Source organism: Suncus etruscus, chromosome 5 (genome assembly GCF_024139225.1).
Source record: "Suncus etruscus isolate mSunEtr1 chromosome 5, mSunEtr1.pri.cur, whole genome shotgun sequence".
Lineage (NCBI taxonomy): Eukaryota > Metazoa > Chordata > Mammalia > Eulipotyphla > Soricidae > Suncus > Suncus etruscus.
The window spans coordinates 24884540-24899357 of record NC_064852.1 but is presented as its reverse complement, the minus strand read 5'-3'; the positions used below and the strand labels follow the sequence as shown (position 1 = coordinate 24899357).

At 38.5% G+C, this 14818-nt stretch overlaps 1 protein-coding gene across 1 annotated transcript in view; it reads right to left on the bottom strand.

Moving 5' to 3' along the window:
- The window catches only part of TEX9 (testis expressed 9), a 47412-nt gene that overhangs the window by 18606 nt on the left and 13988 nt on the right, over positions 1–14818 (bottom strand). Inside the window, exons 5-7 of the mRNA XM_049772839.1 lie at positions 1246–1294; positions 743–751; positions 400–476 (exon numbers count right to left, since the gene is read on the bottom strand). Coding sequence (XP_049628796.1) covers positions 400–476; positions 743–751; positions 1246–1294 — 135 coding nt within the window. The remainder of the gene's footprint in view (positions 1–399; positions 477–742; positions 752–1245; positions 1295–14818) is intronic.

Below are 14818 nucleotides of genomic sequence, written 5' to 3'. Positions count from 1 at the left end.
TATACTACTGTGTTATTTAAACCATGCCAAATCAATCTATAGCTCAATAAACACAATAATGTGTGGTGTTCTTCTAAGTCTTCAAAATAAGACTAATTTAACTTGTAAAAAACCTGGATAATAATCCCAATTATCTTTTTTAAAACTCACTAAAAAACATCTAAAATACATAAAATGTGTCAATTATGCTTATAAGAATTATGCTTATAAGAACATTTTTAATGTCAGCAACTGCTGAGTTGAAATATCTTAAATTATTAAATGTAGATAATATGTAATATCAGTTGATAAATTTGTGGTAAAAGGATCTGGAGAAAAGTTAAACAATCATTAAGAATGATGATAATGTAAATAACAAAAAGCAAAAAAGAAAGCAACCATTTTAAAAATGTATCTTACCTGGAATTTGTTTTCTTTCCCTTAGCTGTAGACTGTCGTTTGTTTTTAACCTTGTTTATTGGATCAGTGTTTTTGGTCTTTGGGAACATAAAAATAATTTAAGCTATTAATTGTATTTTAATTTTTTGTAAGGAAAAGCAATTTGAGTAATATAATTTTCTATAATATAAAATTGCTACATAGAATTATTTTCATGAAATTAATCACATTGTAGTTTTAAGAACCCCAGATATGTACAGCTGAAAAAAGCATAGATATAATTAGAACTAAGAGATTCAAGGAACATGAGTCAGAAAGATCCAAAGGTAGGCAGCTAGCTAGATGAACATTAAACATTAAACACAGATTTTCTCTCTCACGTATTCTTCAGACAGGTTGTCATATATATACTATTCCTTTGACCTATCTACCCAAGAGTAGAGAAATAGCACATCCCTATATGCCCTGCACATAGTATAAAAACCTCTGTATGGTAAATATTTTAAATGAATGAATAAATCTTCCCAATACCTTTCCTTGTATGTATTTTTCTTTGTAAGGTCTTTAATCTAGTAAATTTGCCTTTAGAGAGAAAACTAAAAATCCTTACACTACTCATTAATTTCAATTAGAAAGTTTTCCTACTATAAGTACAAACTGTTTAAATCATCAACAAAAATAACTAAATTAATTTATAAGAAATGATCATTTATATAGCATGAAGACTATATAAATTATATCTTTGTATATAAAGGCTTGTATCATATTACTATAGAATCTACCATTTTCTCTGCATTGTTTAATTAAGGAGTGTTAAAAACTAAATTCAACAGAATGCAATTAAATTCACAAAAGTATCTTTTATACCTTTGTTTCTGAATGTAGATGAACTATCCCTTCAGAAGATAACAGGTCTCTACACACCAAAAATAAACAGTATTTGTTAATAATGAGTAATAGACTGAGAAACAATGACAAAAACAATGACATTTAAAAAGAAACTACACAATGATAAAATGGATCTTTCTGTAACTCTAGTTTTGCACATATTTATTCTGACCAAGTGATCTGATCAAATTCACCTTTAAGAAAATAGACAATATATATATATATATATATATATATATATAATTTTTTTTTGCATAGGCACAGTAAATATTGGGGAAATTAGAAAGGAAATTTCCTTGGCCTAATAGATATAGGTTTCTCCACCCTTGAAGCATACCTCATGGAAATAACTACAGGCTCCATACATGCTCTTTTACTCTTCCCTAGGTCTTTTTGTGGTGTCTGGAAACTTTCCACTCAAATGTGGATGATAAAATCAGGCCTCTGTGATTAGAGATCTTGATATTTGCACAGGTCATAGGGTAGAGCCTAGGATGGCAGTGCCTTTCTTTACCGTTCTAGAAGTTCTGTTCTATCACTGTTGTTTTAATCAGTCTTCTGTAGTTGGTAGTCTTGGTTTTTGCACTGATCGTAGGATGAAGTCTAGGATAGAGTCTTTTATTATGTTTCCAGAAGTTCTTCTCAGTTGCAGTTGTCTGTCAGACCTCTGAAATTAGAAATCTTGGTTGCTGTTGAACAGATCGTGGGCCAAAGCCTAGGCTAGGGTCTTTCTTATTGCTCCCAGGATATGCTATGCCCAGTCACGGTTGTCACAGGTTTTTTTTTTTTCTTTTTTTTTGGGGGGGGTGGGTCACACCCAGCAGTGCTCAGGGGTTACTCCTGCTCTAGGCTCAGAAATCGCTCCTGGCAAGCTCAGGGAACCACATGGAATGCCGGGATTCAAACCACCATCCTTCTGTATTCCAGGCAAACATTCTACCTCCATGCTATCTCTCTGGCCCCAACAGTCAGTCTTCTGTAATTAGAGATATTGACTTTTGCACAGATCAAAGGATGACATGTCTTCTGATTTCATTTTATCATTAGGTGACGAGATAAGACAACCTGCTCTTACATCAAGTTGTTGCCATTTCCTCATTGTCAAGATGTCATATCAAAACTGGTGCACGTTGGTGCCAAAGCAGTATTAAAGAATGCCCCACATTGAGTTTGGTTTTTGGAGCTGTTGCGGAGAGCTGTGTTGGTTCTATGTCTGGGATCTAGGGTTTGGGGTTGAATGGCTGCTGACTAATCACCTGGAGTCTAAGTTGGGTCCACATGACATATGTTCAAGGTAGGAGGCGCCCCTGTCTATTAGGCCAATATTTACTGTACCTATGCAAAAAAACATACACACTCACACACAATTTTTTTTTAGTTTTGTTTTTTATTTTGGGATTGTGGTTATTGTTTGGTTGTTGTCTTTATTACTGTGGTGCTTTTTGGGTTTTTTGTTTGATTTTTTGTTTGTTTTTTTGGATGTTCATTTTTTTTTCTGTTTTTGTTGTTGTTGTTGTTTTTCTTGTTTGCCTGGGTTTTTTTTGGTATTTTTTGTTTTGTTTTTGTTTTGTTTTGTGTGTGTGTATGTGTATATGTGTGTGTGTGTGTGTGTGTGTATTTTGGTATGTTTTCTTCCTTTTTCCCCCCTCTCTTCTCTTAAATAGATATTTATAATCTCTAAAGGACTCCTCCCAGCTTTTTGTTTGTTTGATTTTTGCCCCCTCCTTATTTTTTTCTTTCCTTCAAACAGAACCACATAACTTGAATCATCTTGTTCTGCCTCATAAATTGAGGGGAAAATAATGGATGGTACCAAGCCCAAGCAGCCATATGAACATAGAGTAAAAATTTTAAAAGATAATAAGACTTTTACACCAAATCCAAAGCCAACGACAACAGAATTGATACCCAATCTACAAGCTAGACACAGAGGGGACCACTTATTCTAGCAGCCCGGGGGGCAAATGGGGGAATATGGGATGCATGCTGGGAACAAGGATAGAGGAAAGACAATGCTGGTAGTGGGAATGCCCTTGATTCAATGTCACTATGTACCTAAAATATTACTGTGAAAGATTTGTAATTCACTTTGGTCAAAATAAAAATTATTTAAAAAAGAAAATAGACTATAATACCAATATTTTATAAGGAAACACAGCACAAATATTAATAATGCAATGCAAAAGAAGCAATTGAGTATATACAGGAATTATCTACTTTACAAGATAATTCACGATAGGGCTTTTCATTACAAGTCCACAAAATAAAGCATTTTCTAATGGATTAGTAAGTGTATTTTTCATGAGACTAGGAGTTATGTCTGTCTGATTATGACTCTATTTCTAGTATTTGGCACATTGTACCCAATGTTCAATTCTTGAGTTCAAAGGGATATTGCTCATCCCAACTTAAATCCCCAGCATCAGCATACCTTAATCCCCCTACCCCCACAACACTGGACATGACCCTTTTGGACACCAGTACTACTAGAGTAGAGATAGCAATAACACATTGCCTGGTCTATGCACTGAACTGTCCAGACTGATCTGCTGAGTAGCACCAGAATGGTAAGTACTGCTTGGGAGATCCATAAAAAATAAATAAAATACAATTCTTTAGTAGGCCATTTTGAGTTTAAACCAAAGAGTACTTAAAAGGGTATGCAAACTATGGCTTCCAGCTTCAAACCACCATAGCCATTCATTTACACAACATTTCTTTCTTTTTTCACACCACAGCAACAAAGTCCAGGTTTGTAACAAAAATCAAAGAGTCCACAAATTCAAAAATATTTCTTGTGGCTATTCATAGGAAAAGTGTGCCTACCCTTCCTTTAATTGTCTAGATCAGTGCTTTTCAACCTTTTGTGCAAAGGCACACTTTTTTCTTTTATTTTTTTTAACCAACTTTATTACATACATGATTGTGTTTGGGTTTCAGTCATGTAAAGAACACCACCCATCACCAGTGCAACATTCCCGTCACCAATGTCCCAAATCTCCCTCCTCCCCACCCAACCCTCGCCTGTACTCCAGACAGGCTTTCTATTGGCACACTTGGCACACCACCATTAGAAAATGTTAAAAAAAATTTTAACTCTGTGCCTATATTGACTATATATAAAGTAATTATCTTGAATAGAAATAAAATAAACACAAAAATTATTTTATAATTACTTATTACTATTGTGATATTTCTGTTTACTTACTCAGTACAAAACATGGGCCTGTTTGGCTGAACACAAAGCTAATATTCTGGCAGGAATTGAAGAAAGATGCACACGTAACTCTTAGTCAACAGCTTCAGCTCATAAATAGACCAATCATGCTGAAGCCACATGTTAAGGATGAAACTGAAATTTTTCCCACAGCACACCAGACAATACCTCATGGCACACTAGTGTGCCGCAGCACAGTGGTTAAAAATGCTGGTCTAGGGGCCAGAGAGAGAGCACAGCGGTGTTTGCCTTGCAAGCAGCCAACCCAGGACGTAAGGTGTTTGGTTCGAATCTCAGCATCCCATATGGTCCACCCATGCCTGCCAGGAGATATTTCTGAGCAGATAGCCAGAAGTAACCCCTGAGCACTGCTAGGTGTGACCCCCCCCAAAAAAAATGCTGGTCCAAATGAATGTGTCACGTTTCTTGACAACCCACATTAATATCTATTGTTTTTATATCCACATTAATATCTATTATTATTACAAATGAGCAAATACAGAAAATCAATCATTTCTTGAAAATAAATTTCATTGTTGGAATTACTTTCCATCAGATACCTTCATTGTGATCTGGCCACATTCTGCCATTTTTTACTATTAAACACAAAGGTAAGCTTAGATATTGTTTTCAAACTATTAAACAATTTAGGTATGGCTCTGGGAATTAAAAATAAATCTTTAAAAATAACTAGAGAATGATTCATATATGATAAAATATCTCCAATTTTATATAAAATTTAAGTGAATACTTTAATTACCTTTTATTTCAAATTAACAATTTCTAATTTATTTTATTTTAAGTTCCATCCATCTTCCTGCCCCCATCACACCCACACATAGCACCCAATATATTTAAAAATCATCTACAGCCCAGTATTGCCAGCCCATTCAACACTATGAGTCTTCCTCTGAGATTAGAGCTCCTGGTCTCTCCTCCCTGTCCCATCTTTTCCTGGAAGATGGGCAGCTGCATTTCAGGGTGTCCTGTCCCTATAGAGGCCAGCATTAGGCACCATGGTCTATAAGATTTCCAGAAACACACTGCCAGTTTTTGCCTCATATATCATTCTGCATACTAAAACCTCCTATAATGAACCCTTAGGGACTCAGTGCTAACAGTAACTCATTCCTAGTTTCATATATTATGATCTCTCCTCTATTTTCCTCTCCTCTGTCCTCCCCTCCCCTCCCCTCCCCTTTCTTCCCCTCTCCTCTCCTCTCCTCTCTTCTCCTCTCCTCTCACTCTTTCTCTCTCTCTCCCTCCTTTCCTCCCCCTCTCCCAAGGGAGTTGTGGCAGTCAGAAATCAGAAACCTAAATAGCAATCAAAGGTGAGGTAAGGTCAAGATGGCATTAAAAGTAGTCCTGTAATTCACAACTGGACCTCAAAACCACAAACCAAAAATAGAAGTGTTGACAAAGGCCAACAAGGGAAAGAAAAGAGCAACACTCATGTTTCATCTGAAACATTTTGAGAGTTTCTAAAGGAGAAACTCAAAGATTCACCCCAGACTATAATACAGGCAATGAGGAAACTTCATAGAAACCCACCAAGTTTAATGAGTAATTGGCCCAGTACCACTAGCTCTATAATCTTTCAGATAATGTAGAGACATAGTGATAAGGATGTTTAATAGGGGAGTCTAGCAGGAGGAGGCTTGGCAAGCCCACGCCATGCCGGAGGCCTGCTTGGCTAGGCCTAGGGGGGGTGCGGGACTTGGGTAACCCCAGCACCCCTCTGCCGCCTTGCTCCAGATCTCCAGGGCTTCCCCGGGCCACACGCCTGGGCAAGCTGGTGAGTTGGGTCCCTTGGTGGAGCTTGAAGGTACCCTAGGCCTTCCCCCACTATCCATGCGGCTCCTTAGGGAGGGTCTGGGTGGGGCTCTGAACCTCTGGTCTCCCAGCTTCTTGAAGGATCTCTCCTTCCTGGGAGCCGGGAGTCTAGCAGGAGGAGGCTTGGCAAGCCCACGCCATGCCGGAGGCCTGCTTGGCCAGGCCTAGGGGGGGTGCGGGACTTGGGTAACCCCAGCACCCCTCTGCCGCCTTGCTCCAGATCTCCAGGGCTTCCCCGGGCCACACGCCTGGGCAAGCCGGTGAGTTGGGTCCCTTGGTGGAGCTTGAAGGTACCCTAGGCCTTCCCCCACTATCCATGCGGCTCCTTAGGGAGGGTCTGGGTGGAGCTCTGAACCTCTGGTCTCCCAGCTTCTTGAAGGATCTCTCCTTCCTGGGAGCCGGGAGTCTAGCAGGAGGAGGCTTGGCAAGCCCACGCCATGCCGGAGACCTGCTTGGCCAGGCCTAGGGGGGGTGCGGGACTTGGGTAACCCCAGCACCCCTCTGCCACCTTGCTCCAGATCTCCAGGGCTTCCCCAGGCCACACGCCTGGGCAAGCCGGTGAGTTGGGTCCCTTGGTGGAGCTTGAAGGTACCCTAGGCCTTCCCCGACTATCCATGCGGCTCCTTAGGGAGGGTCTGGGTGGGGCTCTGAACCTCTGGTCTCCCACCTTCTTGAAGGATCTCTCCTTCCTGGGAGCCGGGAGTCTAGCAGGAGGAGGCTTGGCAAGCCCACGCCATGCCGGAGGCCTGCTTGGCCAGGCCTAGGGGGGGTGCGGGACTTGGGTAACCCCAGCACCCCTCTGCCGCCTTGCTCCAGATCTCCAGGGCTTCCCCGGGCCACACGCCTGGGCAAGCCGGTGAGTTGGGTCCCTTGGGAGCTTGAAGGTACCCTAGGCCTTTCCCCACTATCCATGCGGCTCCTTAGGGAGGGTCTGGGTGGAGCTCTGAACCTCTGGTCTCCCAGCTTCTTGAAGGATCTCTCCTTCCTGGGAGCCGGGAGTCTAGCAGGAGGAGGCTTGGCAAGCCCACGCCATGCCGGAGGCCTGCTTGGCCAGGCCTAGGGGGGGTGCGGGACTTGGGTAACCCCAGCACCCCTCTGCCGCCTTGCTCCAGATCTCCAGGGCTTCCCCGGGCCACATGCCTGGGCAAGCTGGTGAGTTGGGTCCCTTGGTGGAGCTTGAAGGTACCCTAGGCCTTCCCCCACTATCCATGCGGCTCCTTAGGGAGGGTCTGGGTGGGGCTCTGAACCTCTGGTCTCCCAGCTTCTTGAAGGATCTCTCCTTCCTGGGAGCCGGGAGTCTAGCAGGAGGAGGTTTGGCTGGCACTGGTAATCTCTGTCCAGTCTACATTCTCAAAATCATTAGAAACACAAGAAACATTAATAGTACTCTCACAAGAAACATTAATAGTACTCACTATCATTGAATTATGTTTTTATGTATGCAGAATGTCCATTTTGTACTCTGCCCTTTTGCATACCCCTTCATAAGTTCATATTTCTCTTTAACTTCTTTATCTCCTATCATCATTACTCCTTTTTTACCCTTTCTAACTTAAGTAGTATTGAGTCCTAATTCACAGACCAAAGTGGTGCCCTAGAGTTAACACCCACCCAACTATTTTAAAAGGCATAAAAATGACGCATATCTTTTCAACATTTTATGGGTGTTTTCTTTGACGGCTATAACTTTTGCTAAATACTTTCTTATACAGTGATGATCCCCCCCCCCATGTTTTTTATCTTCTCTTTGTGAACTGCTCAATATGGAATTTGGTGTGAAAGAATCCCTCAGTTTAATACTTATGTTTGAACCAAGTCATGGGTCTTGTTGGAAATGTTCTTATGCCCCCATATATCTGATAGCACCACGTGGCTTTATTACTTGTTTGCGTAGGCACACTAACATGGGAAAATACTATACATACTAATAAGTTCTTATCTAATAGAAATGGGAACACACAAATCTTGTAGTGCAATGAGACCTTACACCCTGAACATTGACATAAAGACCTGGCACAGACCTCAGAAGAATGGGCATTCTCCATTTACCCCTTGATCTACAGAAGACATTTACAAAACATCCAAGGTTGTATATAACATCACCCGGAGGCATTCCTGTACCAGGGACGACCCTACAGCTGCTCTGACATCGATCTACTCAAAAGAGACATCCCTTAACACTGAGAAGACAACAAGAACAATGACCTGCTCACTGGACAGGGCTTGCTGTATTGCCCCTTTATGGTGAGGTTTGTCTATAACATCACCTGGAAGCAATCCTCTACCACGGAAGACTCTACCACTGCTCAGACATTGTCCTGCTCAAAAGAGACTTCCCTTAACACTGAGAAGACTTAACAACAACAACCTGCTTACAGGACAGGGCTTCCTGCATTCCCCTTTCATGGTGAGGTGAAACGAGAAGGCACTCCACATCATGACTTCAATGTAGGACATGCAGACTCCAGAATCTTTAATACAGAAACATGAGACCGACAACAGAGACTGTGTGATAAGTGTGTTGGCGCTACGGACAATGTCTTGGAGCGAACGATAACTTTCCTGAGGCCTAGAGCTGATCTTATGCCAGGAAACTTCAGGGGTAAGATCTCTTTGTATTTAGGCCAAGGCTATTCCTTTCCATGCCTCTCATATTTTGGTGGGCCTATGCAAACAACAATTGCCACTCTAACACCGTTTTTACTGTGCTCCTTTGACTCTAATACTTAAAACACACCCACTTAAAATTTGAGGTTAACTTAAGCTAATATGCATGTACATGGAAATGTAAAAAATACTATGCCTCTAATGTTTAAGGAGTTACGTAAGTTTGATGGCTTTAGATTGCCTTGTGTGCTGTTAAGAAATATTATAATGTGCTACAATCTGGGGACTTGAGGGACAAAGTAATTGCACATGGATTCTGTTTTATTTATCTTAACTTTCTTTGGTGAAAGTTCAAAGTTAAGATATCAGCAAGGGGACTTCTTCTGATAATTATGTTATGGGTGATTGTCCTTCCACTGTAACTTTACCTTATCCTCTTTCTTTGCATCTTTTGTTCTCATAATTCATAATAAAAAATTATAAAACTGGAAAAAAAGATGTTTAATAAGTGCATAAAAATGATGACACAGGATTCATCAAATTATAAGAAAATATGTGAGCAGAAATGAGAAAACTACAATCAGAAGTGAAAGTACTGGAAAGTATGGCTGGTAAAATAAAAAACTCAATGGAAGGACTCAGCAGCAGAAAAGGATTGCTGAGGAAAAAAATTGTTAAGCTCCACATGTGATGCATGAGATCTTTAGGAAACAAAAGATGAGAACAAAGTTTTTCCAGGATAAAGTCTGGAAAAATTCAACAGACTATCAGAGGACTACGAGATAATTCAAGAGGAACAATATAAAAATCATTACAATTCTACGGAACTGAAAGGCAAATTCAATAATGAACCATTAGTTAAAGAAATCACAAAAAATAATTTGACAGAGTTGAGGAGTATGTGCACCTAGACATAAGAAGCCAAGTCCCAAAGAAAACAGACAACAATAAATTTTAAAAATCTATGACACATTTTAACCAGAATGACAAAAGTCAAAGCAGAGACAGAATACTATAAGCACAAGATCAAAGAAAAATCTTCATACGAAGGAACTCGCTTAAGATTCACAGAAACATATCAATGAAACTCAACTGACCAGAAGAGAATGATGGTACAGAGTGGGGGAAAGGGGGAAAAACCCAAGAAACAAAAACAAACTTCTTCACCAAAATTAAACTAGTTATGACTCACATTTAAAGGAATGATATGAAGTTTAATAGACAAGTATAAATTTAGGAAATTTATGTCAAAACCATAAGAAATAGTAATGAGAACCTCTAAAAGATAAGAAAAATTTCACAAACACACATAACTTCTATAAAACTATGACAATAAATTCCTTTATGTCAATGATCTTATTGTCAATAGCTTAAATAGATCCATTAAGAGACTCAAAGTAGCAAGATCGATCAGAAAAGTGAGTCCAACTTGCTGTGGCTTATAAGAGAGCTGCCTAATTAGGGTAAACACAGGCTCAAAATCAAATGCTGGACAGCAAATAATTCCATTTAAAAGGCTGGGGTGTCAATCATAAAATTTAAGTTTTATGGCTGAAACCCAACTATAAACATGTTTATAACCATGGTGTTCAAATAAAAGAATTATTTAAAATAAAATAAAAAAAATGTTTGCGGGGCTGGAGAGATAGCATGGAGGTAAGGCATTTGCCTTTCATGCAGAAGGTCATCGGTTCGAATCCCAGCGTCCCATATGGTCCCCTGTGCCTGCCAGGAGCAATTTCTGAGCATGGAGCCAGGAATAACCCCTGAGCACTGCCGGGTGTGACCCAAAAACCACAAAAAAAAAAAAATGTTTGCTTCAGAAAAAAAGGTTGGGGTAGCTGAACTTATATCATACAATATAATACTTCAAATTTTACAAAGATTATAAAGGACAGGGATACTCATTTCTTAGTGATCAAGGGCTCAGTACATCAAGAAGACTCATTCTCAATGTATACTCAACCTAATGTTGAACAATAAAAAAAATATTTACAATAACTGCTAATAGACTGACAGCAACAATATAGTAGTAGAATACATTAACACTCCACTATCTCTGCTGAATACGTCAACTAGGGATAAACTCAAAGGTAAGGCCCTTGCCTTGCATGCAGTCAATTGGGATTAGATGTCAGTCTGCTTACAGTACCCCAGCAATGCCAAGAGTGATTATATACAGTATAGTCAGGAGTACACACTGAGCACATTTGGATGCAGTGCAAAAATCAATAAAACAACAAAAAGAAAAAGATGAAATCAAGCAATTGGCTACTACATGAAAGGCAACTATGCTCCCCACTATACCACTGCATTATACCACTGTAATTTGCTACTACATGGATGAAACTGGAGGGTATCATACTGGGAAGTTAGCCAAAAGGAGAGGGCCAGACAGAATAAGTTCTTTTATACTGGTATATAAAGAAGCATGACAAAAGAATATCAAATCTTCAAAGACAACAGAACCTAATCTTCAGAACAGAGTTTAACATGATAGAGATTGGAAGGCAGAAGGGACAGGGGGCTGAACAATGAAGCAGTGCTGAAGGAGAAACACATTAAGGAAGGGTGTGGTGTTGGAACATTGTATACATGAAGCTCTATCACTAACAGTATTATAAAGTAATCATGGTGCTTAAGACAAAACAAAGTAGATCCCACTTCCCCAGATGCAGCAGATAATTATTCTCCTAGTTTATATGAATGGGAAAAAACCCTCAGATGTAGTATTTTGATGATTTTTGTTCAACTTCACCATGAGAGGATTGTGTGTAATATAATTTAAATGTTTTGATAATAAACCTTACTACTAGCAGATTGAAAAATATGTATTATAGTATAGTATGAAGAAACTACCTTTGATTTCACTATCATATTGATTGGCAGACAGACTTATCCTGACGATGAAAAGCTATATACTACTTGACTCTATAAATTAGGTGAACATTAACTGGTCAAAGCTGAAATTAAGTATCTCTTACAAAATTAATAATCAACATCACTAATTCCCAACTAAGCCAAGGAACATGATTCACATGGCAAGACATTTGTTCAAACTATAGCATACAAAAAGTACAAAAAAATCACCTGACATAGGTAAATAGAAGTGTCATCACCACTTTGCACTTACAGAAAATTAAGTAAAAGAAAGCAACAGATTTATTTTTATGCTTGTGAAATCAGTCTCTCACTTGTTTCAACAAAAACTAGGGATTAGCTATTATTACCATCATGTCAATCTTTTAGTTTACTAGATAAAAGTTAAGCCTGATCTTATTGGTAATCCAAATTTTGAAATTTAAATTAACTCAACAATTTTCCATCAAGTATTTGAGCATGCATTATAAAAACAAGGATTAGTAGTTTCATGATTTAAGTACACAAATCATAAATCATATAAAATGTTGGTAAAAATTTCAAAGCTTCTAAAATTTTTAAATAAAAATGGAAAAGCTATGTAACAAGTACGATGTCTTTGGGGGTAGAATCCAATTTACTAATCACTGTTCCACCAGCAGCTGCACTTAGTACTAGCATTCAAAAGTATTTGTTTTGGATTTATTTATATATAATTGAAAAATAACAATAGTAAAGTGGGTAAAGTGCTTTCCTTGCGTGCAGCTGACCCAGGTTCAAGTTCCAGCATTCCAAATAGTCCACCAAGACTGCCAGGAGTGATTCCTGACTGCAGAGTCAGGAGTAATTAATGAGCATCATTGGGTATGGCCAAAAAACCCAAAAATAAATAAATAATTTTAGATTTACAGTTTTGTATATTTTTAAAAACTTAGACCATAAAGTCATCTATGTTCATAGAGAATATTTTCATCATTCTTATCTGATGCCTCCTTAAAGTAGCCCAATACAATCACTCATCTAATTTATCTGCATGGTTTTGTTTTTCCAGAATGTAAAATAAATGGAACCACACATTATACCATTTGACTTATTCTTAGCATCCATACTATTGCTGTCTCAGTAGCTCACTGTTTTGTACTACTAAGTTGTATTCCATTACAAGAATACTACTACATTTTGTTCAATCATTCATCTGTTAATGGATATTTGAGCTGTTCCCAATTTTTAGTAACTACAATAAAGGCTAAGTTTTAATACTTATTCTTGCATATATAAACCTTCACACCTTTAGGTTCCAGTCATTTCTACATATTGTTAAGGTTATTTCCCAAACCTACATTTCTTTATTCTATTTGTCCTAAGCACTTGGTTCTTTCCTCTTGTGCTATTCCTTTAATTTAAAAATGGGTTACTGTGAGGTTGTGAGGTTTCTGTAGAGAAACTGTATCTTTGGTTGGATCTTTACTCTGAGCTACTTTCCTATGTCATTTAATGATTTTTGCCTCAATAACCATAATACATTGAAAAGTTTTATCAATAGTTGTGAGGACCAGGCCTTAAGTTTGAACTGTAATTCAGGGCTTTTTTTTTTTTTTTTTTTTTTTTTTTTTTTGGTTTTTGGGACACACCCATCTATGCTCAGGGGTTACTCCTGGCTATCTGCTCAGAAATAGCTCCTGGCAGGCATGGGGGACCATGTGGGACACCGGGATTCGAACCAACCACCTCAGGTCCTGGATCGGCTGCTTGCAAGGCAAACACTGCTGTGCTATCTCTCCGGCCCCAATTCAGGGCTTTTTTACATCAAAGTTTTATCTAATAATTTTTGAGGGCTGTAAGCAGCGAGCTCTACAAAGAAAAGATAATCAAGAAAAAGATAATAGCATAGAAGACATATAGATGAGGGCCGGGAGAGATAGCACAGCTGCGTTTGCCTTGCAAGCAGCTGATCCAAGGACCAAAGGTGGTTGGTTTGAATCCCGGTGTCCCATATGGTCCCCCGTGCCTGCCAGGAGCTATTTCTGAGCAGACAGCCAGGAGTAACCCCTGAGCATCGCTGGGTGTGGCCCAAAAACAAAAAACAAACAAACAAAAAAAAGAAGACATATAGATGAACGGAAGACACTGGTGAATTAAAAAAATATGTCTCTCTCGTCAGCTAATTTGTGTCAAGGGGAAAATTCTTTTTAATAAATGAAGGAGAAATAACTAACATTTCTATCCATATACAAAAGAATGTTTGCCTTTATCTTATTACCATATAGAAAAATTATCTCAAATTGGATCAACTAAATGTAGCAAATAAAACTACAAGGCTCTTTTAGAGGAAAACAAAAGGGTGGATTTGATTAGGTCTTGGATTCTTTAGCATTAATACAGCATTAGACAGTATTTAACACTGAATTCATAACAAAGACCCCAAAACATAGGCAACAAAAGAAAAAATAAACGAATTGGACCTTTTCAAATTTAGAAGACTTTTCCAATAATAAAATTCAACTTTTGGCGGGGGAGGGAGTCCACACCCGAAAGTGCTCAGGAGTTACTGATGAGTACACTCATGAATTTCTCTTGGTAGGACTCAGAGGACCAAAAGGGATGCTGGGGATTGAACCTACTAGCCCCAGTAGAAGTCCTCTAAATCCATATTATCATTTTTTTTGTTTGAAAAATTGTAGTTATTTCCTAATTGTCAACTATTTCCTATTGTCAACTTTTTATGATAATTTATATATAATGATAATATATGAAATATAGCTATTAATAAGTACATTATATTAATAACAAATGAATTTTGGGAAGTGAAGCTACATCCAGAAGTGCCAGTACTTACCTCTGGCTCTGTGCTCAGGAAAACTCTTCGCAGTTTTGGAAGACTATATGTGGTTCTAGGGATCAAAACTGATTCAGAGGCAGGCAAATCAAGTGACTTACCACCAGGTCTTTTTCAAACATCTTTTTATATTTAATAGTAATTTTTTTTATTTTTTAAAGCTATATATTTTTATTTAAATATCATGGTTATTGGGGCCA